At 41.4% G+C, this 26715-nt stretch overlaps 1 protein-coding gene across 7 annotated transcripts in view; it reads right to left on the bottom strand.

The window, feature by feature from the left end:
- PHACTR1 (phosphatase and actin regulator 1) overlaps nucleotides 1–26715 on the bottom strand; it is a 594370-nt gene that overhangs the window by 347289 nt on the left and 220366 nt on the right. Inside the window, exon 1 of one of the 7 annotated variants that reach the window (XM_032141787.2) lies at nucleotides 4156–4412. The exons of 4 other annotated variants lie outside the window; for them this stretch is intronic. Coding sequence is in view for 1 of the 3 variants with exons in the window: in XM_058432052.1 (XP_058288035.1) it covers nucleotides 3949–3988 (40 nt within the window). In the remaining 2 variants the exon portion in view is untranslated. Of the gene's footprint in view, nucleotides 1–3662; nucleotides 3846–3948; nucleotides 4107–4155; nucleotides 4413–26715 lie in introns of those variants that run through there. 2 more of the 7 variants (XM_058432052.1, XM_032141786.2) reach the window with 2 other exon arrangements.

Here is a 26715-nt window from a genome sequence, read left to right as displayed (position 1 = left end):
GCCAACTAATACATTAGCTATGGACTATCCAAGGTGATTTTCTTCATTACTATCTATAAGAAAATCCTGGTTTTCAGTAACACACATATTCCTTTTTTGGGAGGTCAATTTCTTTAATCCTAAATAGTTATTAACAAAAGTTTGTACTTTAGGTTCTTGTCTTCCTTTCAGTTTGGACACAGGATATCATATGTTCCTCTTTGATACTCTGACAGTAGGGTAGGAATTATTTTTACTATAAGTGAAGAAACTGACTCAATGGCACGATTTACCCAGGGCCCATGAATTTATAACCAACTCTTTCAATACCACTTTCTCTGCTGCTTCTCCAACATTCCACTCCTTCTTCTTTTTCGCTAGCATTAGAATATACCCAAGTTTGGGTGTTTTTCCATCTCAATTGTTTTTGAAACTTATGTCTCATCTTTCTGTATTCTGTTGGATTGTTTTTTTCTGTTTCTCTTAATTTTAGACATTTGTGTTATCTTTGTGATGGATTTCTTAGAAGAAGACACCCTACACTATTTTTCACTCTGCCTTCTTTAGGACAAGTTCCAGGAGAGATTTTTTTATCCAGTTAGTTTCCTAGAGAAGCTCAAGCTATACCTAGAGAACCTTTTATGAAACCCTTTCCCTGCAACCGTGGATCCTGAACTTTGTAGGAAGCTGAATACTCATGGAATGCCAAACTTAAGGGCCTTTGGCATCTTTACCCTTTAGAGTAATTGTGCTACTGTCTTTGGACTTTACTGTATACAGTCAGGAGTTTGCTTTATGGGAGGCATTAAATCCCCATGTTAGGAGACTGCAAAAAGAAAATAAAAACACAGTCATTAAGGGGCCATACAAGGGTAGCAGATTCTGTGTTGTCCCTAGTGGAGGCTTGGAGTTGTATAGTCATGGATCACTATAGCCCATCTGCAGGAATTTTCCAAGTGGGGTAAAAGCCTACAGGAGCCTTGAGCCCATCAGATTCAGGATGAGAAAAGGGCAGAATCACAACTTATAGCATGGCTGAGGCAGGAAAAATCAAACCTACTACATCCATTAGAAGGTGTTTGGGGCTGTCCGGAGACAAGGGCTACTTTGTCCTTGTTGGACCCTCCCTGCTGTAGGGTCGCTGTGACCCAGTGGTAGAGTGCAGGGAGTCTGGGGACAAATGTTGTTTATCTGGTGCTGCCACTGATGCCCTCTGTGGCTTAAACCAGTTCAATTGACCCTTCCGTCCAAAACACGCAGACACTCGTGCCTTCTCATCTACAGAAATACAAGTGTTATTGAATTAATTCCAAAATATTTGTCGGAGCACAAATGTGAGCTAAAGTTTCACACATATTCTTTACTCACTGGCACATTCAAGGGAAAAAGTGACCTGGTTTTTCAAGTACTTTGTGGTCACTAGATACCATAAATGATAACAACAGTAATAGCAGGTACTTTTTCAGGCACTAAGTATGCCAGGCACAGCACTATGCGATGTTCTATATAATTTACTTCCCATACAGCCTGTGAGGTAAAGCAATGTTACTCTCCAATTTTATGGATGAGGAAACTGAGCCTTAGAAAGGTCAACAAACTTGCTCAATGTCACTCACTGAAAAGGTAGCAGAATTGGAATGGAAACCTCAGTCAACCTAACTAAAAAAAAAACTTAAGCTTTTAATCAAAGCACCTTGACTTCCATAAAGACTGAATTTTCAAAATCTGTCCTATTTCACCAGTTGTCCCATAAACTGTTGGACTATCCCAGAAATGAACAAAACCTGGCATCCAAACTGCATTTCTCAGACTGTTTCTCACGCTGAAAGCAACATAAAAGTCCTCTGTAAGATCACAAATCCTGGTCCTTGATATAGAAAATGTGGGCACCATGATCTATGCAGAGGAGCAAATTTTAGAGAATTAGAGTGGAAGGCAATGCACTCAAAACCAAAACTATTTTGAGCATCTTGTTATCTTCTGTGATTTGGGAGGCACCAAAGAGCCTTGTAGTACCTGGAGGTCACCCTCATGGATCTCAGTCCTCACGATATTATTGAAGTGTAGAAAGGTAGGTTTCCAGCAAGTTTCAACAGATGGAAATCCAGATAAAAGGAACTCACTCTGCTGATATTAATTATTTAAGCAATGTTTTCTCGAGGGACTGCCATGGCCTTAAAAAGGGGCTCTATGAGCTGTTCTTTTATATTATGAATATTTGTAATACTATAGCATCTACATTTCAAGTATGGGCTTTAGTGAAAAACTGTTATGCTTTTTTAGCTTTGTTGTTTAGTTTTGTTTGCTGAGCATCAGAAGAGATGGGAGTGATAGGGCCACAGTAGAGAAAAGACTAGAAATTCATGATCCACAGTCTTTTTGCTTCCCAAATGTGGACCATGGTTTTGAAGATTTAAGAACACAGATTTAAGATCATTTTTTAATTCCGATATTCAAATATCCTCTTAAAAGATAATTGTACCACTTTAAAGAGTTGTTTCTGTTTTCTTTTCTTTCTTTCTTTCTTTTTTTTTTTTTTTTGAGATGAAGTCTCACTCCATCACCCAGGCTAGAGTGCAGTGGTGAGATCTGGGCTCACTGCAGCCTCCACCTCCTGGGTTCAAGCTATTTTTGTGCCACAGCCTCCCCAGTAGCTGGGACTACATGTGTGTGCCACCACGCCCAGCTAATTTTTGTATTTTTAGTAGAGACAGGGTTTCACCATGTTGGCCAGGCTGGTCTTGAACTCCTGACCTCAAGTGATCCACCTGCCTCGGCCTCCCACAGTGCTGGGATTATAGGCGTGAGCCACCGCACCCGACCCCTCTTTAAAGAGTTGTTTCTATCAGATACATTCAACTCATATAATTTGCCCAAACTGAGAGAAAGGCAGAAAAAGAAGGAAAGGCAGTGAAAACTTGAATGCCTCTTTGTAGATACTATTCTAAAGACACTTTCCTTTTGGTGCTAACATCACCATATTTTATTTACAGCAGCTCATGGGGCCAAACAATAAAAAAGAAATAACAATTAGAAAGGAACTCTTCCAAACTAACACCTTGCCTATTTCTCAGGCTTTTTAGAAATCAGCGTTAAAAGAATCCATGTAACATTTCTTACTCATGCTGAGTGAGCTGTTATCAGTTCCCATATTGATTTTTATCTCCACGCAGCAAGCCTCAAAATGCCACTGCCCCAAGCTGGAATCCCACCAAGCCTATCCCTTATGTTTCCGTTTATTTTCCAAGTCCTCTTTCCTTTTTCTTCAGCCACAAATTCTCCCTGAACCCACTTTCCCCAAAATAACAGCTGCGGATTCAATTTTTCCTTTCCTGTCTCTTTAAGTCAGAAACTTCCTGAGGTTCCTAAGAGCTGCCTGCCTCAGCAGGCACCAGGACTCCCCGCAAGTCTCCATTGCAGTGAGATTTGCAAGTGAATCTCCTTTGAAAATCATCACCAGTTTTGTATCGTATCCATCTCCTCTGACTTTGGGGCATCTACACTAACACTGTGGGCTCCAGGATATCCTATGAACCCGGTCTGAGGATTTCAAAACCAAATCTATTGATATTGGCAGCTCCATCAAAGGAAAATTCTCTAAACCGAACAAAGCATAAAACCAATACAAAATCCATCTAACAAATAAACAAAAGGCAGTAACGATTTCAGAGGCCAATGCCTACCTTAAAGGCTGCCCAAAGCTCTTTGCTCCCACATGCATCCGCCTCTCTGGGTCTGTTTCCTGGCTTTCCAATAGCTGTGCTTTCTTAAATTGAGCAACAGTCTCCTCAAGTGTCGGGCTCTGAAAATACACATGCTACACACGCCCATGCAGCCTCTCAGTGCCAGGCAGCCCCTTCGCCTTCCTTCCTGGCCGTGCCAATTCCCTGGCCGCTGACCAGCTCCCACGTGGGATGGAATGGAGAAGGGGAGGGTGTCAACCAAAGTCGGGGGATGGATTCAACTCACCGTGGACTAGGTGGCCACCCATCTGGCAGGAAGGGTCCATTTTATCCCTTTCCTAACCTGAAACCGCCTCCACGATGGTCTCTCCAGCCTCATTCAGAGCCTAGAACAGTTGGCAGGCACACCAACCCCTCCTGGGTGTGACCTGCGGGTACTCAGACCTCTCTAAAGTGGCAGCCTCCAGCCGGTGGGGCACAGACTGCCTCTTACCTTCACAGAGCCCCAGCCCTTAGAAGCCCAGCTGGCGTCTCCAAGGAGTCCTGCGTTTTACTTGACATCGGAGACAACCGGTTTCAGAAACAGGGAACATTTCAAAATGAAACAGAAAGTAACCTGGGGATCCAAACCAGACCCCCGACCTGCCTCAGCCGTCTCCAATCTCTGGGAGTCTTCTGACTCAGCAAGCCCGTACAGCTGTTTCAGCCTGGAGAGGATTCAGAGGAAACTGCAGCTTGGAAGTCTGGAACTCACGGCCTGGGCTTTTTTTTTTTTTTTTTTTTTTTTTTTTTTTTTAGAGTATTTGTTGAGCTTTTTAACATGCAGTTTGTCTCCTTCTGCAGGGAATTACTCAGTGATCCCGTCACCTGACTCAGGGCAGTTCCATTATATAATTCTAACTGCTATTAGATCTCTGATCAGAAAACCACACTTGCCTCCCCTTTCCCCCACCCCCCAGCATCATCCACCCCACCCCGCCCGCTAGGAAGGGAAGAGAGAGAGAGACCTCAAACCGTGACACAATGACAGTTAACTTTCCTTGAACCTTCCCTGGAAGGACTGCATTTTTGCAATGCACTTTAGTTCCCTTTGGTTCAATTCTTGATTAGAGGACCTCCCAAATGCCATGAGGAGTGAGTGGGAATTTCTCAGGATGGGACGGTAGCAGCTTTCTTGATTTTCTTTAAGGATGGTTCTCTGTAGGTGGGATAAGTCGCTGAATGGATTTTCAAATGATTGAGCGCATCATCAGTTGAAAAGCTTCAGGTAGATTTATAAAACATGTGCAAATAAAACCTAAACCGAGAATCTTTTATTATTTTTTTTGCCACATTTCCATGAAATGCCAAAGGGGTGGCTTGGGTTGAGGGGTCTTGGGCCAAAACCCCCTGCCCTGACCTTGATCCTCATAAACCCTCTCCAGCCACCTCAAATAAGCATAATGCCCAAGGGACAACATCTTGCTTTGCTAGGCAAACACCTCTGAAAGGGCAAGCCCCCAGTCTCCACTTTCAACCATATTGTAACCCCTAAGGCCACACTATATAGACATTTTGAAACCATGCCTGTCCTAGGTGAAGGTAATAGTAATAATTCCTCAATGCCCCCAGTCCCCGTCTTAGCATCTGTTATCTCTGTCCAGATGATACCCACTAAGGGGCAAGAATGTTCAAACAGAATCGACCCATGAGTGGAACTTAAGTGGCAATCAATGAGGGTAACACCTAAAGCATCACACAATATGATGATCAAGTTAAAAAACACTCCAACCCATTTGCTTTCTCCATGTCAAAGCCAAGATGAACTATCTGCATAGCTCTGGGCTCCCAATCTTCTCCCAGCCAGTGGAGCCTTGTTGCTGAATACAGGAAAAGAACTATTTATGTTGATGAGAACAAATGCTAATGTTGGTCAGCCTTCTATGGGTTTTTCTAGTTTCACTCCTTTTCTCTCTCCTGGATCTTCCCAACCCATAATCACAAGAGGAAACTACTTTCTCCCTCCTGCCTTCCTCCATTATTGTAAGTAATGTTAGATACTATTTTCATGTTAAAATATGTGACATTAGACAGATACTGTACCCTAAGAATCATTTTCAAAATACTTTGTAACTATCTATCCACATACCCCGCTGAGGTCAGCATGGGGTAGTGACTGTTCTTATGGAGACCCAGAGAAGCCAGTGTCATAGGTGGGAGTTAGAAGATGGGTCTGCTACTCTTGGTGTTCCGCTTTGCAGAGGAAAACCCAGATAGACATGAGAAAAATATAGATGTGTAAACCTAAAATCCCGAATGACAGATTGATGTCTGTTTATGTCTCTCCCTCCAGGTGTAGTAAATACAAGGTATTGTGGCAGTTGCTATGGTAACTTCTTTCTTAATAAGAATAAAGGACACATAAGAAAGTGTCAGAAAACATCAGGTGGTGAGACATTCCTCAGTAACGGGAAGAGGATGCAGTAATTAAAAATATACCCTTGGCCTGTACATAGTCATTAAATACTGGCACTGCAAAACTGAAATTTCTTAGACCAGCACCGTTCAATAGAAATATAATGTGGGGCCAGGCATGGTGGCTCAATCCTTTAATCCCAGCGCTTTGGAGGCCAGGCGAGAATAGGAGTTTGAGAACAGTCTGGGCAACATAGCAAGACCTCATTGCTACAAAATTTTTTTTTTTAACTAAAAAATTAGCTGGTTGTGTGCACCTGTAATTCCAGCTACTGGGGAGGTTGAGGTGGGAGGATCCCTTGAGCCCAGGAGGTCAAAGCTACAACGGTACTACTGCACTCCAGCCTGGGCAACAAAGCAAGACGCTGTCTCTCTCTCCAAAAAAAAAAAAAAAAAAAAGGAATATAATGTGAGCCATAGATGTAATTTTCAATTTTCTAGTAGTCATATTAAAATTTTTTAAGGGAAATTATTTCTGTAATATAGCTTATTTAATCCCATGTACCCGAAACATTATTTCAATATGTAATCAATATAAAAATTAATGAAATATTATGTATTATTTTCATACTGAATATCTGAATATTGGTAAGTGTTTTATACCCTCATCACATCTCGAATAAGACTAGCCACATTTCAAGTGCCCAGTGGCCACATGTGGTTAGTGGTTATCACATTAGATGGCCAAGCCCTGGATTATATATGGCCATTTTGAGGTTATAATTTATTTTAGGGGAACCAATTTGTCTATCTCTACTTGCACATTTTAGAAAAATAAGTTGCATTAATTTGGTTCTAGCCCTATGGCATAATTCAAGTGGTAATCTCTTGGGTGGAACAAGAAAACATCAAATAAGCCTGGAATTGAAATGGTATTAAAGATTCAGCTTCTTTCTTGCCACTAGAGGATGATGAAGATTAAAACATCAATCTCGGGTTTGTAAAAAGTTATTTCCTTGTGTTGCCCCAGTTGCCCAAGCTCAGGCCCCTAAAGTCTTATCTTGACTTGACTCTACTTTCTACACATCCTCTCTCTCTGCCCATTTCCCTTAGCCCTCCTAATAGACCCCCTCAATCTTATCCAGACTACCTGTCACCTTTTCTCAAGTGGCAGGGCCTCAGCCAGTACCCAAACTATCACAAGTAGCCCTACCTGGCCCTCCTGACTCTACTTTCTGACCACTTGAGTTCATTTTCTACCCTGCCTTCAGCGTGAGCATGTGTCAAAGCAGACATTTAATCATATAGCTTCTCAGCTTAAAACTTTTAATAGCAACCTACTGCCTTTCAAATGAAATCCACACTCCTTGCAGTGATATGCTAGGCAATCATAAACCGGCCCTGGGAGCATTTCCAGCTCATCTCTTTGCTGCACATTCTTTGAATTTACCCTAGTCTACATGCTTAAGTATGGCATGGCTTCTTGGTCTCCCTGCCTTTATTAAAGTCTGTTTCGTCTGCCTGGAATGTTCTTCCTTGAAAAGCCTACCCCTTAACCAAATAGCAAAATCTTTCAAGCCTAGCTTAACTGTTTCCTGTAGTTTCTCCTAATCTTGTGGTCAAAATGAACAGCTTCCTCACCTATGTCATCACGCCACTTTTGTAAGTCAATGTATTATAACTTTTATCACATTCAACTATAATCTTATAATATGCTATACAAGGACCTTTGCAAGAATAGGAATTGTGTGTCATTTACCTGTGAATTCACCTTGGGACATAAGAGTATTTCAATAAATGTCTGAGGAATTCCAGTACTCTTCCTTTCTACTCCCCCTTCTGATTCTCTAATCCCTTGGTGTATCATCATTATCACCATCATCATTCTCGTCATTACACAGCAGCCAATATGATCAGCACTTACTAGGTATCAAACACTGCACTAAGCATTTTACACAGATTTCATTTAATTCTAACAAAAAGTCTGTAAGGCAGGGACTTATAATATCCCCAATTTCTAATAGCTGTGGCATCTTGAATACAGTTTCATTCTTTCAGCTAGTGTTTTTAGGTCATTCTTACAAACACCAGTTTAGATAAGTTGATGCGTAGTTATGTCTCCAAAGTGCACAGGGTTACATATTTGTTAACTTATTTGTAAACAGGCTAAGGCATGTATTTTTGTTTTATATTTTTAGTGTCTCTTACTCTTTAAAGCTTCCAAATTTTAGTGGGCTGGGAAAATAGAAAACTAGCTTACTAGCGTTTTGTGTAGAATGAGAATATCATAGCTTTGATTTTATTTTTATGTATTTATTTATTTTTGAGATGGAGTCTTGCTCTGTTGCCCAGGCTGGAGTACAGTGCCACGATCTCGGCTCACTGCAATCTTCACCTCCCAGGTTCAAGAGATTCTCCTGCCGCAGCCTCTCACGTAGCTGGGATTACAGGTGCCAGCCACCAAGTCCGGCTAATTCTTATGCTTTTTGTAGAGACGCAGTTTCACCACATTGGCCAGGCTAGTCTCTGACTCCTGACCTCAGGTGATCCACGTGCCTCAGCCTCCCAAAGTGCTGGGATTACAGGCATGAGCCACCACGCCCAGCAAGAATATTGTAGCTTTGAGTAAGAGCACAAGGGGCACTGCCATGTGGATGTCACAGGACCTGACATTCAGCCTTTTTCTCAGAGTCATTTTTGGCACTATTTTTGGCTCTCTAGTAGTTTCTACCATAATTCAGTTTATTGGTGCTTTAAAAAATGGACAGACCAACCAACCAATGCTGGCAGGGACAGGAAGGAACCCCCCTTTATTGCTGGTGGGGACTCAAAATGGTACAGACACTTTGGAAGACAATTTGGAAATTTCTTACAAAACTAAACATATTCTTATCATATGATCCAGACATCCTGTTCCTTGGTATCTACACAAAGGAGCTGAAAACTTCATATCCACACAAAAATCTGCACAAGGATAGCGGCTTTATGCATAATTGCCAAAAGTTGGAAGCAATCAAGATGTCCTTCAGGAGGCGTATGGATAAATAAACTGGTACATCTGGACAATAGAGTATTATTTAGCATTAAAAGCAAATGAGCTCTCAAGCCGTGAAAAGACATGGGGGAAATCTAAATGCCTCCATGGAAAAAAGCCAGCCTGGAAAGGCCACACACTGTTTGAGTCTGACTACATGATATTCTGGACAAGGTAAACACTACGGAGACAATGAAAAGATCAGGGTTGGGAGAGGGAGTGATGAATGAGTGGAGCACAGAGGATTTTTAGGGCAGGGAAACTACTCTGCTCAGTTGATACTATAGTGGTGAGAACACATCATTAAGCATTTATCCAAACCCACAGAATGTTCAGCACCAAGAGTGAACCCTAATGCAGGCTGTGGACTCTGGGTGATGATGACGTAGGTTCATCGATTGTAACAAAGGGACCACTCTGCTGGGGGCTGTCGACAGGGAGGCTGTGCACTCGTAGGGTAGGAGGTATATGAGAAATCTCTGTTCCTTCTTCTCAACTTTGCTGTGAACCTAAAACTGCTCTAAAGCATATGCCTTTTTTTAAAAAATATGAAGGGACCAGAGAACGTCTTGCTCACGGGTGCGCAGGGCTGTACTCACTGCTCGAGTGCAATGCACCAATTGTTTTTCACTGGATTGTCAGTTACTCAAGAGTATTCATTGCTTTCTGCATTTTGTTTCCACAATGCCACTACAAAAACAGCAGTGCATGTACTAAAGGTTTAACAAACTCTTGTTGAAATGAAGAGAAAATACACTTGGTGCTTCACATCATAAATACGTATTTTCACCTACTTAAACAGATTCATAGCCTTGATGTCAACAGAAAACTATTACCAAAGGGGTTTCTGGAGGCTCTGGAGCCTGGGATAGCCTCAGACTTGCACAGGGCATGGTGCTAGGAGGCCAGGCTCAGGGCTAGAGGAGAAGCTGAGTTCTGAAAAAGCCTAACTCCCTCAGGGACTTGATCCAGGAAGAGGCTTTTTGCTCTGTGTGCTCCAAGGGTCAGCCCTTGGCCACCACTGCCTGGCTTTACAACACATTGCACAGAGCAGAGCTGTCTCTGCTGGGCAAAGTACTTTACCCTCTCAGAGGTGAGAGCCTCAGTTTCCTCATCTGTCAAAAGGGAATGAGGATATTGCAGATTACTCTGGGCATTACATGAGATCACGTCTATAAAGTACTTGGTAGAGTGAGTGGCTAATGTGAGTGTCAATGAATGGAAATTGTTTATTCTCAATATTAAATATTAGGAAATATTTCATGATCATAATAAAGTGTTGGAGATGGAATTAGGGTGTGAACTCCTATCTCACCCCACCTTCTCTCTATCCCACTTGCTGTTGGCACATATTAAGACGGTGAATTTATTGACTTCCACAACCTGTCTTCCTTCTTTCCCTCTTTCTTCATTCTACCTCTTTCTCCCCTCTTCTTTATTTTCCTTTACCTCTCTCTCTTTTTCTTTAACTCCCCGCTTTTCTTTTATTATCTTAAAAATGAGTTTATTTTGTCTCTTTGCTATCCCTGGCCGACTAACTAAGGGTCTTTGTACGGAGATCTTTTTGCCAAGGCCATATTAAGCTCACCAGGTTGCTAAACTTAGACTAGCCTGTTTCTGCTCTCCCTTGGAAGGTCTGTGATACCATAAACAAGAAAGGTATGAGGTCAAAGGATTCTTGTTCTGAGCAAAGGGGACAGTTTCACAGAGAGCTTCCCAGAATGAAGGCAGGGCCTGACAGGAATGAGATCGGAGGCCTCCGGCATAATCTATAACAGAGCAGTTATTACCTTCCTCCCTGCCAAGTCAATGCCACTGCCAATCTCGGAAGCCATTTTTCAAATTGCTTTTTGGCCAGCTCAGCACAAAATCTATACGACAGCTTTACTTAGGAAGATCAACAGAAAAAGGCAGTTTCCTGCAGGATCAGGCCCTTTTGTTGGTCCCTCTAATTCTCTCCAAGGCACCATGTGGAATTTTTGTCATGACTTGTGCCCAAATAGGACCAAGACCCAGGGAAGATACAAGAACTCAGAGGCCCAGGTAATGGCGCAAATTAATGAGGTGTTACAAGGTAGCAACTGCAGTAGGAAGAGGCCTGGGATGGAATTCTACTTCTGCCACTTGCTCACTGGGGGCAGGTGAGTTAGCCTCTGTTTCATAAACTGGGGGGAAGTTCTAAGGTGATGTTTGTAAAGCACCTGTTAGGGGCCTAGGGCAGAGCAGGAGCTGAATGATCCCAGCCAGGTTGGTTTCTTAGCCTCCTTTTTCTCATGTATAAAACGGAGAAAGACAACAATGCCCTTTTTGTAGAGTTATTTGAGGGAAATTAAATGAGCTCTCCAGCAAATGGTGAGTACCACATGTGTGTGCCTCTCCTCCTCCCTTCTCCCGGAAAACCTCCAAGTTGCAGATTGTATTTTCCAAAGATGAACACAATCATATCTCCAATCCTACGTGTTCTTCTAGAATCCTACCACTCCCCCATCAAGTGGTGGAATCTAATTCCTCTCTCTGAATCTGAGTAGGCTTGGAACTTGCTTACACACAGTATGGCAGAAGTAATTCTGTGGGACTGCAGAGATGCCATCATAAAAGGCAATGTAGCTTCTCTCAAATTAGTTGGGATCCTTGCTTTTGAAGCATTCAGATGACAGGTAAGCAGTTAACTGCTTTGAGGCTGCCATGCTATGAGGAAGCCCAACTTAGCCTGCATGGAGAGACAAGAGAGTTCCAAGATGCTCCAGCCCCACCCTTCAACAGTTGCTGCCTGAACTGCAACCTCATGAGAGACTGAAACAAGAACCACTCAGGTGAGTCTTCCCAAATCCTGGCTCACAGAAACATGAGAAATTATCAAAATGATTATTGTTTTAAACAGCTAAATATTGGGGTGATTTCTTATGCAGTGAAAGAGACTTGGGACACTCCAGTAGCTATTTAATAAAAACCCTAAGCAGCCCAGGATTGGAGCATTAGGTGTGAGACAGCAGGGGTGTATATAAGGCTTGGCCTCTCAGTCATTCTATCAGCCATGGGGATGGGAAACTCCATTTTCAAGTAGTAATCTAATCCTTCTTTTCCTCAGAGCACTGTGTACTTGTGTGTGTAGTGATATGAGAAAATCCCACCATTGATCCAGATTGATTCGTGATTTCTTTTCAAACCACAGAAGCTGTTTACTTTTATATTAAATCTTAAAGTTACCAAACCATTTTTTTATTTAAAAGGACGTTAATACTAAACAGTTTTCAAAGTGTTTTATATTAGGGTTTATATGTTCTTTAAATTTATTTTAAATAAACCACTCTAGGACTATATTCAGACCCCCTGGTTGGAATATCCTCTCCAACTCCCATGCCTTTTTGGCCAATTTATGTCTATACCACATTTGCCTCCAGAGACTCACCTCCTCCAGGAAGCTCCCCAAACAACCACGGTGGATTTGGGTCATTCACTTAGTCTTCCTTCCCAATGAGCACTTATGCTAAGAGAGTGGTGTCTGTGCTGGAAGATGTTGCCTTGAGCTACTGTTTACTGGGCTTTCCTAGGTGTTTCATTGACATAGGTTGTACCTTCACTGTGGTGAAAATTCCTGGAGAATGTGGACCATTTTTCTTTTCTTTTCTTTTTTTTTCTGAGACGAAGTTTCACTCTTGTTGGCCAGGCTGGAGTGCAATGCCACGATCTGGGTCACCTCAATCTCCGCTTCCTGGGTTCAAGCGATTCTCTTGCCTCAGTCTCCCAAGTAGCTGGGATTACAGGCATGCACCGCTATGCCAGGCTACTTTTGTATTTTTAGTAGATATGGGGTTTCTCCATGTTGGTCAGACTGGCCTCGCACTCCCGACTTCAGGTGATCCGTCCGCCTCGGCCTCCCAAAGTGCTGGGATTGCAGGCATGAGCCATCGCGCACGGCCCCATTTTTCTATTTCTTTGTACCCCATTGTCACAAGGATTCCTTGATCTGACCTTCAAGCATGTCTGTTATAAAAATTTATTTTGAAATGCTCTTATGACTTTCCACACAAACAAAGAAAAACAGCTATAAATTGCTTGGAAGTAAAATTTAATATATTATTAAATTGTCAAATATTCAAATATTTCAGAATGTGAGAGCAACTTTGAGTAAGGGCATGTGAATGAAGTGTAGATGATGAACACATAAAAAAACTTAATTGAAAGATAAATATGGCCTCAATTACCTCTTCCTAGAGGAAAATAACATAGGGTTCAAAGCTTAGGTACCGGAATTGGGCAGGGTCAGGGTTTAAATCTTGACCATTATTACTTTAACTGTGTGACCTTTGACAAGTTCACAAGTCTTGAAGGGGGATAAAAATAAAGCCTAGATGATAGGATTATTGTCAAGATAAATATGGTTTGTGTTAAATACTTAGCATCATAACTGGCACAGAGGAGGCATACATCTTACAGTTTACTGTCATCATCAGCATCACCACCATGATCACCACCAACAACCCTATCCTAGTCACCACGACGGGTTTTGCTCTTAAGGTCTTAGAGCTGGCTGGGGTATACCCCTTTCTTTAATCACCTTTCCTTCCACTGAGACATTTTCCCTTCAGCCCAACTATATTTCTCAGCTTTTATGTTAATGTCATGATCATGATTGTTTCAAACAATCCAAATAATCTCAGGGGCTCTGTACAGCTTACCAACACCCAGCCATGACTCGATACTAGGTGTTTTCAACTGTCTCAGTCAGCATCACCTACTGGCCAGATTACCCTAGAACAGGAAGTCTGTTTTGACTAATGACGCGGAACCATCCAACTCCTAAGTCTGTTGCCAATCAGCTCGGCCTTTCCTTTAGGGATATGGAAAGGTTCATGGCGCACCTACAATGAGCCAACAGAGGAGAACATTAGGGTTGAAAAAGATAAAGTCTATTGGAAATAACATTATAGATTAGTTGTTCATTCACTTATTCATTTATATATTAATTCACCCATTCAACAAATAGTTATTAACAGCCTGCTATGGATCTGTAGGATATACAAATGTGAAGAAAACAGAAGTGATTTCTGCCTCATAAAGTTTTCAGACTGGTGGAGAATAACTGCTTTGTCATCAAATGACCCTGGGTTTGAATCTGACTCTGTCACTTACTGTGTATTTAAATTGCTTAGACCTTTCTGAGCCTCACTTTTCCTTAGGGTGATAGTAAGGATTAAATAATTCACAGAAGTCTACTGCTTACCACAGCCCCTGGCAAGATCTACCGTTTCTTTCCCCAAAGGTCATATAATTTATAGCCACTAGAGTCAGGATGCAAACCCAGGAGCGTCTGGCTCCCACATTTATGCTTTCAAAGAAATGTTCTAAATATTTCCTTTAAGTCTCACTACTTTTGATTTAGTTTTTTCCTCCCAAGTCACTCATTCAATTCATCATCCATTCAAAAATAAGAATGTTGTTTTTTCAGATGTTTTTCCCATGTCTTCTTTATTTCTCATTGAACCCTCTGCAGTAAACCACTTCCCTCTACATTAACTGATGTGAAAATCATGAGGCAACTGGTGTCGTCACAGAAAAAAAAAAGGCAGAATAGTTATGTTTCTTCAGGTTATATTTGGGAAGCCAGATAAAGTGCTGGGTTATGCAGACCATCCTATCTCAACAGTGCAGTAGAAAGAGGCATAGTAAGCATCTAGCAGAAAGAACTTGGCTTGCCACACAGTAATTTATGGGGATTCCTTTTTTTTAATCTAGAAGTTGGAACGTTACAAAATTATATGAATGATCTAGGGGACCTCCACTAAAAATCCAGCACCATCGGCCGGGCGTGGTACCTCACGCCTGTAATCCCAGCACTTTCGGAGGCCGAGGTGGGCGGATCACGACATCAGGAGTTTGAGACCAGGCTGACCAACATGGTGAAACCCCATCTTTACTAAAAATACAAAAATTAGTCAGGCATGGTGGCGGGTGCCTGTAATCCCATCTACTCAGGAGGCTAAGGCAGGAGAATTGCTTGGACCGGGGAGGTGGAGGTTGCAGTGAGCCGAGATCGTGCCACTGCACTCCAGCGTGAGTGACAAAGCAAGACTCCGTCTCAAAAAAAAAAAAAAAAAAAAATCCAGCACCATCATTGCATTGTATGTGTAATGCTTTTTTAGACTGAGCGCTCTACCATATTGGATACCACACTGCAACTCTTTTCTCGCTTTCTGCAATACCACTTACTCTAAGCTACTTTTTCATTTGTTTGCTTAAACTGTACTTCTTATTTCTTTGTTTTTTCTCCATTTATCTGCTTCTTAAACGTTGGGTTCTCTCTCAAGCCATTTTTTGGTCTTACTTTTCCCTGGATGATCTCACTTCTGATCTTTTAATCTATTTTTCTAGAGCCTTCTCTTCTACACCACTTGCCATTTTCCTAATTCACATCCTTACCCTCTCTTACCAGGTCTACTGCAATAACCTAAATGGTTTCCCATTTGCAAATTGCTCATATCTCGGAGTTTCGTTTTTCACACTGCCACCAGAATTGGCTTCCTAAAACCAGGTTAGTCTATGACATCTTTTCTCAAAGGTTAATATCACTCCCTTGACAGAGTAATGTTCAAGTTGTTTAGCATAGCACTCAACTTCCTTCACTACATTCCTGTTCATTTTTCATTCCATCCTTCCCTGATGCCACATTTTCTGCTATTGTAGTCTACTTAGTATTCTACACACTTTTCATTTTTCCCTACCCACCTTCTCACTGGACAATGCATTTCTTCATTCTTTATCTTTTGTGGCATTTCCCAATATATGCTCCTCAGAATACTGGTCTTGTGAGACGTCTACTGAAGAAAAGGAATCTGGAAATCGGGTGTAATACTGTATACTAGATCCACTTCCACCCCCGCCTTGGAGGTTTCATGAACTTTAGCATTTATTTATTTATTTATTTTTGAGACAGAGTCCTGCTCTGTTACCCAGGCTGGAGTGCGGTGGCACGATCTTGGCCACTGCAACCTCTACCTCCTGGGTTCAAGCAATTCTCCTGCCTCAACCTCCTGAGTAGCTGGGACTGCAGGCACCCACTACCACTCCCAGCTAATTTTTGTATTTTTAGTAGAGTTGGGGTTTTGCCCTGTTGGCCGGGCTGGTCTTGAACTCCTGACCTCAGGTGATCTGCCCGCCTCTGCCTCCCAAAATGCTGGGATTACAGTCATGAGCCACTGTACCCGGCTGAACTTTAGCATTTAAAATGCTCTGAGAAGTCCCACAGCAAGTAAATCAGGTTAGCTTTGCTACCCAGTGTTTCCTAAACACCGGATTCCTCTTTTTCTAGAAACCCGTAAGAATTAGCATTTAATGACCATACTTTGGGAATCCCTGATTTATTCAAATCTTCTTCATTCATTCACATTTCATTTCATCTGTCCTTATTCACTGACTTGGAAAATATTTATTTGGCACCATGCTAGGCACTGGAGAATGTACTGAGAAAATACTCTCTTCACAGCAAGATGAACATAATTCCTGCTTTCATGAAACTTACAGTTTTGACAGAACAGTGGATAAGTAAACATGCAATGACCACAAATTGCGGTAAGAGCTATCATAGGGGAAACAGAGACAGTTATGACAGCGCATAGCAGAAAGACAATGAATCTGGGGGAGTGATTAGGGAGGGCTTTCTGGAGGAAGTGGTTTTATATAGGGACCTAAAAGAGAAGTAGGAGTTAGTCAGATGGGAATAAGGGGTGCAAAAGGGGAAGAGTGTACTCAGGGGCAACTGCTCGTATGAAGCTGCTAAAAGCAGAGAGAGCATGGCATGTTTGAGGGACTGAAAGAAATCTTAACTCTCACGCCTGTAATCCCTGCACTTTGGGAGGCTGAGGCGGGCGGATCACGAGGTCAGGAGATCGAGACCATCCTGGCTAACACGGTGAAACCCCGTCTCTACTAAAAATACAAAAAATTAGCTGGGCATGGTGACGGGTGTCTGTGGTCCCAGCTACTCAGGAGGCTGAGGCAGGAGAATGGCGTGAACCCTGGAGGCGGAGCTTGCAGTGAGCCGAGATCGCACCACTGCACTCCAGCCTGGGCGACAGAGCGAGACTCCATCAGAAAAAAAAAAAAAAAAAACTTAATTCAAAAGGTGACGACGTCTTCACCGCTCCTTTCATCCCCATTCACGGGAACTTCCTCTGTCTTCTCTAGGTTATCTAGCTTGCAGAGTGGATGTTCAGAACACGCTTGGGCATTACAGTAATCTGATCAAACAATTATTTTAGGGGGACAGATATGATCTTTTGAAGCACAGAGCTACACACATACCCACTTCCCAACTCTTTCAAGAAAGTCAGAATAAGGAAGTTTATCTGTAAAAGGTTTACTGTTAAAGGGCACTTGTAGATGTTGTATTAATTTTGTTTCTAATTTATTTTTTAAATGAAAGGTTTAGCAGAGGTATGTAATTGTGGATGGTGAGGGATTTTCTTAATCAACCCCATTATTATTTTATCCTCCTTAGTATGTTTTACATTTTTAGGCAGCTTGTTTTTGTCAACTAGCAAACAGACAGGCCAAACTGTAATTGGGCAGATTGAACTAGAAGCTTAGAATTAAGCATACTCAACAGCTCAGGAGTTGGACTCAGCGTCTCTCTCGGTAGCCACCATACTGAGACGCATGCCCTCGATCATTGCCTTAATTCTCAGACACACTGTGCCTCCTGCCTTTCCTTCCACGGCTGCTGTCTGGTAATAAAAGAGTCATCCCTTTTGTTATCAGTAGAACAGAGGGTAATATCTCTTAATTAACAAAAGGAAGTGGTGCAATGTAGTAAGAACATTGCAATTGTTTCCAATTAATCCCACATGCAGTTTGGCAAAGTTAATAATCCATAAAATGACCTGAGACCTAAATATGCAGAAGAGTCATCTTTTGTCCATTATTTTTCTATTGTTCCAGCAAAAGCAAGAAAATTCCAAGACTACAGATTTAGAATATCATAAATTCTTAAGTATTATCTCAAATATAAAATAAATTTACCTGTGCCATTCAGATCTTATGAATTTCTAAATGTTTTACAACCTTTATAAATCATTACATGTTGACAGGTGTCCATTCAACCACAGTGAAGCAATTATTTACTCAGATATACCATTTGTCACCAAAGCAACGGCACCTTCCCATTCATATAAAAGCAAGAAGGACATTTGCATTTTAATTTCATCATCAGTGTATTTCTAAATTATTTGAGGATAGAGAATGTGTCTTACACATCTATGAACCCCTAAAAATGCCACATGGAACATACTATCCCAGGTCCATAACAACCTTTTCTTTCCATTGTGGCAGAATACACATATGTAAAATTCACCATTGTAACCATTTTAAGGTGTATAATTCAGTGCCATTTAGTACATTCACAGTGTTGTGCAGCCAACAACACTACATGGTGCTATAATATTTTCATCAACCCAAAAGGAAACCCTGTAGGCAAGAAACAATCATACTTCATTCTCCCATTTTCCTTAGCCCCTGGTAAAACCAGCCTGCCTTCTGTCTCTGTGAATTTGCCTATTCTGGACATTTCATATAAATGGAATCAGACATATGTGGCTTCTTTCTCTTGACATAGTATTTTCAAGGTTCATTCATAAAGTACACATGTCAGTACTTTTTCTTTCTATGGCTGAGTAATATTTCATTATATGGATATGCCACATATTGTTTGTCCACACTTTGTTCACTGATGAACATTTGTGGGTGTTTCTACCTTTTGGCTATTGTGAGTAATGCTGCTATGAACATTCCTGTACAAGTTTTTGTTTGAACATCTGTTTCTAATTCTTTAGGATATCTGTCTAGGAGTGGAATTGCTGGGTCATATGGTAATTCTATGTTTAACCAATTGAGGAATGAATAATACTTTTTTATTGAATATTACCAGGATTCTGCAAAGACTAGATGTGGTTGGTAGGGCAGATCTATACCTGCTGAAATGCCTGGCTGAAAGAGCTATGAAGCTTTGGGATATGTGTGCTTGTATCAGCACGAGTCAGGAAGATTGACTTGTATGATTCATTTCTCCACTAGCTCATAAGCTACTTTCTTCAGTGGAACTGCGTTGTCAAACACTCGGGCATTGGAGTTGGACTGCATGAATTCCAATCCCAGGCTTGTCATGTATCAGTGTGATCTTATTTACATTTATTTATTTATTTATTTGTTTGAGACAGAGTCTCGTTCTGTCACCCAGGCTGGAGTGCAGTGGTATGATCTTGGCTCACTGCACCTGCCGCCTCCTGGGTTCAAGCGATTCTCCTGTCTCGGCCTCCCAAGTGACTGGGATTACAGGTGTAAACCACCGCGCCTGGCCACTGTGTGACCTTAAACTAGTTGTTTGACTTCTAAGACTTAGTTTCATCACTTGTAAAAGAAAGAACTAGTTCTAACTACAACATGAAGTTGTGGTTACTTTAAATAGGGCAGGGTATTTCAAAAGTGTAGTATATCCCTTGGCAATAAACACTCAAAAAGTATTAGATTGTATTGTGTTTCTACTACTTGATATCCCTGTGGTGTTTAAGTAGCACAGTGCTAGGCACACTAAAAGGCACGTAATCGTATGGAAATAACGACATATTTAACGGGAAATGACTTAGATCATTTTGAGGATTATCAATTTTTTCTCTTTTTTCCTCTTTTTTTGTTGTTGCATGTCTGTTGGAATATTCTGTTTCCTGAAGGGTGGGCATTGGAAAGTCAACGTCAATGAACGTAGGCAGAGATTTTCTTATGGGGACCTTTCCTTTAATCCCACTCTGGATGAGGTCAGTTGCTGGAAGAACAGGGGAATTGATGAGCCATTTATTTCCTGCTCAAAGTTTTTCATACCTTGGGGAGGAGCTTCTCCAAAAGGAAATATCAAAGAACTCTCTGTCTGTATTAGAAAATGCATTTTAGTTAATTCAGGTACACTCATGATGTTATGATTGCAAGCCCCATATACTGACCTTTGAGTTCACTTTACATATTTTTCTATGCCAGTGCAAGCCTTCAGCGTTACAAACATCAGGTTGCATATACTTTTGCTTGTATGCTTGCTTCTGGCTGAGAATCTGCCCTGGGCTCTGACTGTGCTGTATCTCTGACTCATGCTGCTTCCAGGCTCGCCTGTCCTGACGTATGCCCATAATTCACAACTCTGCAGCTTCCCAGAACCCCAGTGCTACACTTCAAGGACGTTTGGCTCCTACTCACCGAAGGTAGGAGCAGATTCAAGTGGAGAGGCAGGAAGTGGCGAGTGAGAGGTAGTGACATGCGGTCATGAACTCTCCCTGCTGAGGAAAGGTCTTAGAGCAATGTGCTGAGTGATGAGACCCCTCCACCTCTTCTTTACTTACAATCGGCCTGATACTACTGTGCTTTTCTGCTTGCTTCTCTTCACAGTTGTGACTTGTAAGAAAGACAGAGGTGATTTATGCCATAACAAACGGCCATAAAGAGTGCCACAACTGCAGTGGGCCAAGCGCCAGATGTGACACAGAATATGTGATGTAGGTTAAATATCAAGTACCTGTCAGTAATTTGCTACGACTCTGAGGATACTTCTTAAAGAAGACTTTACTGCTGGTCTGGTTTAGCCTTTCACCAGCTGAATAAAGTTTACCCAAATATATTGGGACTCAAGGGTTTTCCGTAGGTGAACTACAAGGGTGAGTGCCCTTGATCCTGAGCCTCACTGGTAGGTAGAAACAGATTGCTCATATGAGATTGGTGCCATAAAAAGCCCAGGAAACATAATGTCCAAGTGAAAATCATATGCTTACCATGCAAGCACCTCTTTAAGGCCAAGCCCCCAGGCTCTCCTTCGAATAATCTTGTAATTACTAAGGACAATCTATACAGACACCTTGAAGCCATTGCTACATGGGGTGACAGTAGTAAGAATCATTTCTGTCTGTCCCGATTTTTCTGTCTTAGCATCTGTCATGAGCAGACAGTAAGTGTCTCTGTCCAAATGATACATATTAAGGGACAAGTGTGTTCAAACAGAATAGTCCCACTAACGAGAGTCTGAGAAACGTAGATGGCACAGATGAGCAGCACAGCACTCAGAGAGTCATTAAACGTGAAGAGCAACATAAAAATCTCCAACCTGCTTGCTTTATCCATGTCAAAGCCAGGATGAGATGTATGTAGGACATGACACACGGAGGCAAGAATGTATATTTCCATCACTTCTGAGCAACTTCCTAGCAAAAAGTTCCGTGAGGACTTCCACCTCCTTAAAGTCAAGGCTTTTCATCTATTACGAATTCTCAACTGACTTCTGGGGCAAATGTCATAAAGCAATTTTATCTCCACTGAATATTTCACCATTCTAAATAGAAATTCTTCCAGCCTCTTACCCTGTTGCTGAAGTTGCCCTAAAGAAAACTAACTCTAAACCAACATATGCAGGCTCTCATGAGTTAAAACACAAACCACTTACAACCGCGTTATATATACAAAATTCATCTTTTAACACCAAAAGCTGAAAAGCAGTTTTAAGAAGCCTACACAATGCCATCCCACACTGTGAGTTATTTAACTGCAATAGGAATACATGTACCAAAAATCATTCCCTAATTAGCTTAAACCTAAAACAGCAGTTGTTAAATGTGTGATTGGTGCTGTTGCGAGAGGGTGTGCTTTTGCAATTGTGTGGCAGAGGCTGTGATGGTGTTCAGGTTTTATTTTTAAAGTTTGGGTAATTATAACTTAAACTAACAGTAGGAGGGGAATGAATCATTTATTTGTCTCTCTTATTACAGCTTCTCTCCCCAAAAGTGTTTCCTTTCTTGCAGCATTTACCTAGCTAGCAAGGTGTTACTCTGGGTCCTCAGGACGGAAGCATCTGGGATTTGATCACAAATTGTATAGTAAACATTCTGAGACAGGTGACTGCCACCCAAATTCATTATAAAGTGGAAAAAATGCACTCAATTAATTCAGTACATTTGCTGGATATAAAACTTGAACAATCAACAAGAAACAGTTTGGCATAGGAGGTAAAGTTCTGGACTGGATGTCAGAAAACCTGGATTTGAGCCCATCTCTGCCAGTGACTAGTGGGGCACGTCTGGTGCCCCCTAGCTCCCTGGGTCTTGGTTCTCTTTTATGCTCGCTTAGGTTGCTTGCAGCTCTGAGATGTAGAATTCCACATCAATAAAGAAGAGTGGAATGGTGTGAATATCATGAATATACAGCTACTTGTATAATCTACTGCTTTTCTCCAATTAGTACGAGCCATGCGTCAGCCTTAGACTTGGCTGGGATTTTGGCTGATGAGGAAAGAGTTCTAGATAGGAGAAGTGACTGGTTAACAGTCACACTGTTGGTAAATGCGGGAGAGAGAGTACAAACCAGGGATTTCTATGTTAGGTGGGCTCAAATCCAGGTTTTCTGACATCTAGTCCAGAACTTTTCCTCCTATGCCACACTGCTTCTTGTTGATTGTTCAAGTTTTATATCAAGCAAATGTACCGAATTAATTGATGCTAAGGCATCAATTACCTAAGGCATCAGTTACCTAAGGCAATCTCTCCTTAGATTATGGACAGACCAAGTGCCATCTGAATTAAAGGCTTTACCATTGTATTTTCCAATGGCTACTCATTATTCTTAGACTAGGGGACAGCATCTGGAATCCAGCAGTCTTAGTTCTGGTTCAGCATGATTTTACCACACAATACAGCATCGATATGTCCTAGGTTTGTCTTTGTTCAGAAAAGCTGTATTATGTAATAATTAAGAGTACGGGCTTGATACCAAGATTTGTATATGACTGTTCATAGCAGCTTAATTTGTAATAGTCAAAAGCTGGAAACTTCCCCACTGTTCATTAACAGGTAAATGGACAAATTATGGTATATCCATACAATAAAACATTACTCAGTGATTAAAAACACGTGAACTGTTGAGATCTGCAACAACATGAATAAATCAGAAAATAATTATGCCAAGTGAAAGAAGCCAAACAGAAAAAAAAGTTCATCCTTTAGTGCTCCATTTACATAAAATTGTAGAAGATGTAGGCTAGTCAATAGCAACAGAATGCAGATCCTTGTTGCTTGGAGATGGGAGTCTGGGGAGGGATGAAAAAGAAGCAGGAGTAAGCTTTTGGGAGTGAGGGATATGTTCATTATCTTGATTGTGATGGTTTCATGGGTGTATATACATGTTAAAAGCTTTCAAATTATATGCCTGAAATATGTGCAGTTCATTATATACCAAAATTATACCTTATTTTAGCTGTTCCAAAAAATAAAAACTAGAAACACCAGATAGGGCTTGGTGTTGAAAAACCAGATGGGGCCATGCTGTGTTATTGTCATTGTTATTATTGTCATCATGTGGTGCTATTGCTGATGGTGTGCACGGGTTTATGCTCCCCTATGATTCCATGCAGCTAGCCTAACATAGAGAAGTGGCTGGGCAGAAAGAAGAGCTGGAATCAGTTAGCCCGGTGAAGGAAAATCTCATTTTCTCCTGGCTCTGTAGGCTTCCCTATGCACTATCTGTGTAACCTTTGGTGAGTTATAAACATCATCTGAAAAACAGTAGGATGGGAAATAACAATTCTTACCTCTTGAAGTTGCCTTGAGGATGAGATAAGTTAATGTTTGTTAGGTGCTTAATAAAAGTTAACTTATTATTTTCCCAGAACACCAAGAAAGAATTCTGTTTTTGTTTGTTTGTTTGTTTGTTTTTTAGACGGAGTCTCACTCTGTTTCCCAGGCTGGAGTGCAGTGGCGTGACCTTGGCCCACTGCAACCTCCACCTCCTAGGTTCGAGCAATTCTCATGCATCAGCCTCCTGAGTAGCTGGGATTCCAGGCGTGTGCTACCACGCCTGGCAACTTTTTGTATTTTTAGTGGGGATGGGATTTCACATGTTGGCCATGCTGGTCTTGAACTCCTGACCTCAAGTGATCAGCCTCCCAAAGTGCTGGGATTATAGGCATGAGCCACGGAGCCCAGACAGGATTCTGTTTTATCTTTTGCGTTGCATTGTGTTTTCATAAAATTTAAGTTCATCAGTCTATTTAAAGAATATTAACGTAAAGTAATTCATACAGGTTTCCAGATTGCTACTCAGCACCCTCTCTGGGAACTTTTGTTCTGCCCACACTCTCTAAACTAGTAGCCCTTTCCCAGTCACTCTTTAGACCTTGCCCCTGTCTTATCTTTCTTCATAACACTTAACCACCACCTGACATATTATATATTTGCTTGTTTATTTGTTTGATCTCTATATCCCTCCACTGGAACATAAGCCCTCTGAGGCTAGGGACTGTGTCTTTTTGGCTCACTGAAATATAAAATTCACTCAGTTAGAGGCAGGAGAATCACTTGAACCCAGGAGGTGGAGGTTGCAGTGAGCTGAGATTGCACCATCGCACTCCAGCCTGGGCAACAAAAGTGAAACTCCATCAAAAAAAAAAAAAAATCACTCAATTAGTATGTGTTGGGTGTTGAATAAATGAATGACTGCATTATCTTCAAGGGCCTTCCTTTGAGATGGTGGCAGTGTGGTTGTGGCCATTTTCATTATTGTCTTTGTGTGGTGCTGTTGCTGAAGGTGTCCACGTGTTTATGCACCCCTATGATTCCATGCAGCTAGCCTAACACAGAAAGGTGGCTGGGCAGAAAAAAAGACCTGAAATCGGTTAGACCAGTGAATTCCTAATCTCATTTTATTCCTGGCTCTGTGGGAGTAAGAGACTGCATAGGCTGAATAAGATATTTGAGAAAATAAGATCGGGGCCTGAAACTGTTCCTTAAATGATAAACAAAGAACAGAAATCTTAAGTTTTGGAAACTTGGAAACATGTTGGCTCTGATGTGACTCATCCTCAGACCCTTTAAAAAATAGTCAATGAGAAAAAAGACTGAAAGGAAGTTAAGTCCAGGGCAAAATGTCATCCCAGGCCTCCAGTGGCCCTCGAAACTGCAGCCAATTTGTTCTGTTTTGGGTTACTCAAGACTTACCACAGCTGTCTTTTTTCCTTCTTTTTAATTTTGTGAATGCAAATTACATGCCTAAATCTCAAAGGAGCTAATTCTTGACCTGCTTCCAGTTGCCTGCCTTGTCCTCCTGCTGGTGCGTTTCCTATAGATGCTATTTCTTCAAGTTTGTTGCTTTAGGAAAAATGTGAAAAGTGCATTAATGCATCAAACAATATTCTATGGAACATGTGCTTGGATCTAAAATTGTACTGCCATCAATCCTCATGTGAGTGTAACACACTCAGATGTAAACAGTCACTTAAATTATTCTACCTTGAACCTTCTCCTTAGCAATCTGCAAACAACGCCACATAAATGAGTGGCAAATGTTTCAGTGCATACAAAAGACTTCCTGAGTTAGCATTTGTCATCTTTTATGTTTTAATTATCTCATTTGATTTCTTTATTGTTGCAATTACATTCTAATTTTGTGTGCAGACACTTCAGTGCCTCAGGCTAGATTAATCAATTAATATTAAAATTATTGTTATACTGGTATAGATAAGTGAAAAGGTGGCTAGCACAGCTCCAGATCCATGTTTGATTCTGAATAAAGAAATTCTAGTTGTGGAAAATTACTTTAGATTACTTTGAAGTGAAAAATGAGACTCTTCCTAAAATCCTAAAGTAACATAAGGGATTTGGACGGATTTTGTTTGTTTTGGTGCTATATCAACACTCTTTGTTTGTTGCAAATATGTATATATCTTCAAGAGGGCAACAAGATTATCTGTTTTTTTTAAATGACACTTTTGAAATCATTAGGCAGTAGCCTTGATCAAAAGCTCTAAGTGAGCAGGGAGTTTTAGTAGGTTGTGAGAACATTAGGTTTCAGACAAAATGAGAAAACATACCTCCCAGCCATGAGATGACTTCCCGGTTCAATGCACAGGACTAACAGATTTTTCAGGAGTCTATGCATGCAATGCACACAGGCTCACAGCTCCCATGAGTGAAGGGCCAAACACAGAACCGAGCTAGTCCTTGGGGCTTTGCAAAAACCATGTGGTTAGATGGAAATACAATAAGAAAGAAGGGGCCCTTGGTTCTTTATCAGTCTCAGGAAAGAATCCCTTCCCCCAGGTTACTGCTCCCCTACCACACTACCCCAAAACGCCAAAACATACATTTACACACACACACATACACACACACACACACACGTGGGCATACCATAAATAACATACTATGTCACTGTCTGAGATGCTATTTTCTTTGTCTGAACTTCTTTGTTATAGCATCAGTGTAGGCCAGGTGCAGTAGCTCATGCCTATAATCCCAGCACTTTGGGAGGCCAAGGCAGGCAGATCACTTGAGGTCAAAAGTTTGAGATCAGCCTGGTCAATATGGTGAAACCCCGTTTCTACTAAAAATACAAAAATTAGCTGGGTGTGGTGGTGGGCGCCTGTAATCCTAGCTACTCGGGAGGCTGAGGCAGGAGAATTGCTTGAACCAGGGAGGGAGAGGTTGCAGTGAGCCGACATTGTACTACTGCACTCCAGTCTGGGCGACAGAGCGAGACTCAATCTTAAAAAAATATATATAAAAATAAAATAACATCAGTGTATAAGTTACATCATACTTTTGGTCATTGTTT

This window comes from Hylobates moloch, unplaced genomic scaffold, assembly GCF_009828535.3.
Source record: "Hylobates moloch isolate HMO894 unplaced genomic scaffold, HMol_V3 SCAFFOLD_20, whole genome shotgun sequence".
In the NCBI taxonomy this organism is placed as follows: Eukaryota; Metazoa; Chordata; class Mammalia; order Primates; family Hylobatidae; genus Hylobates; species Hylobates moloch.
This window is presented reverse-complemented; position numbering and strand designations above follow the sequence as displayed.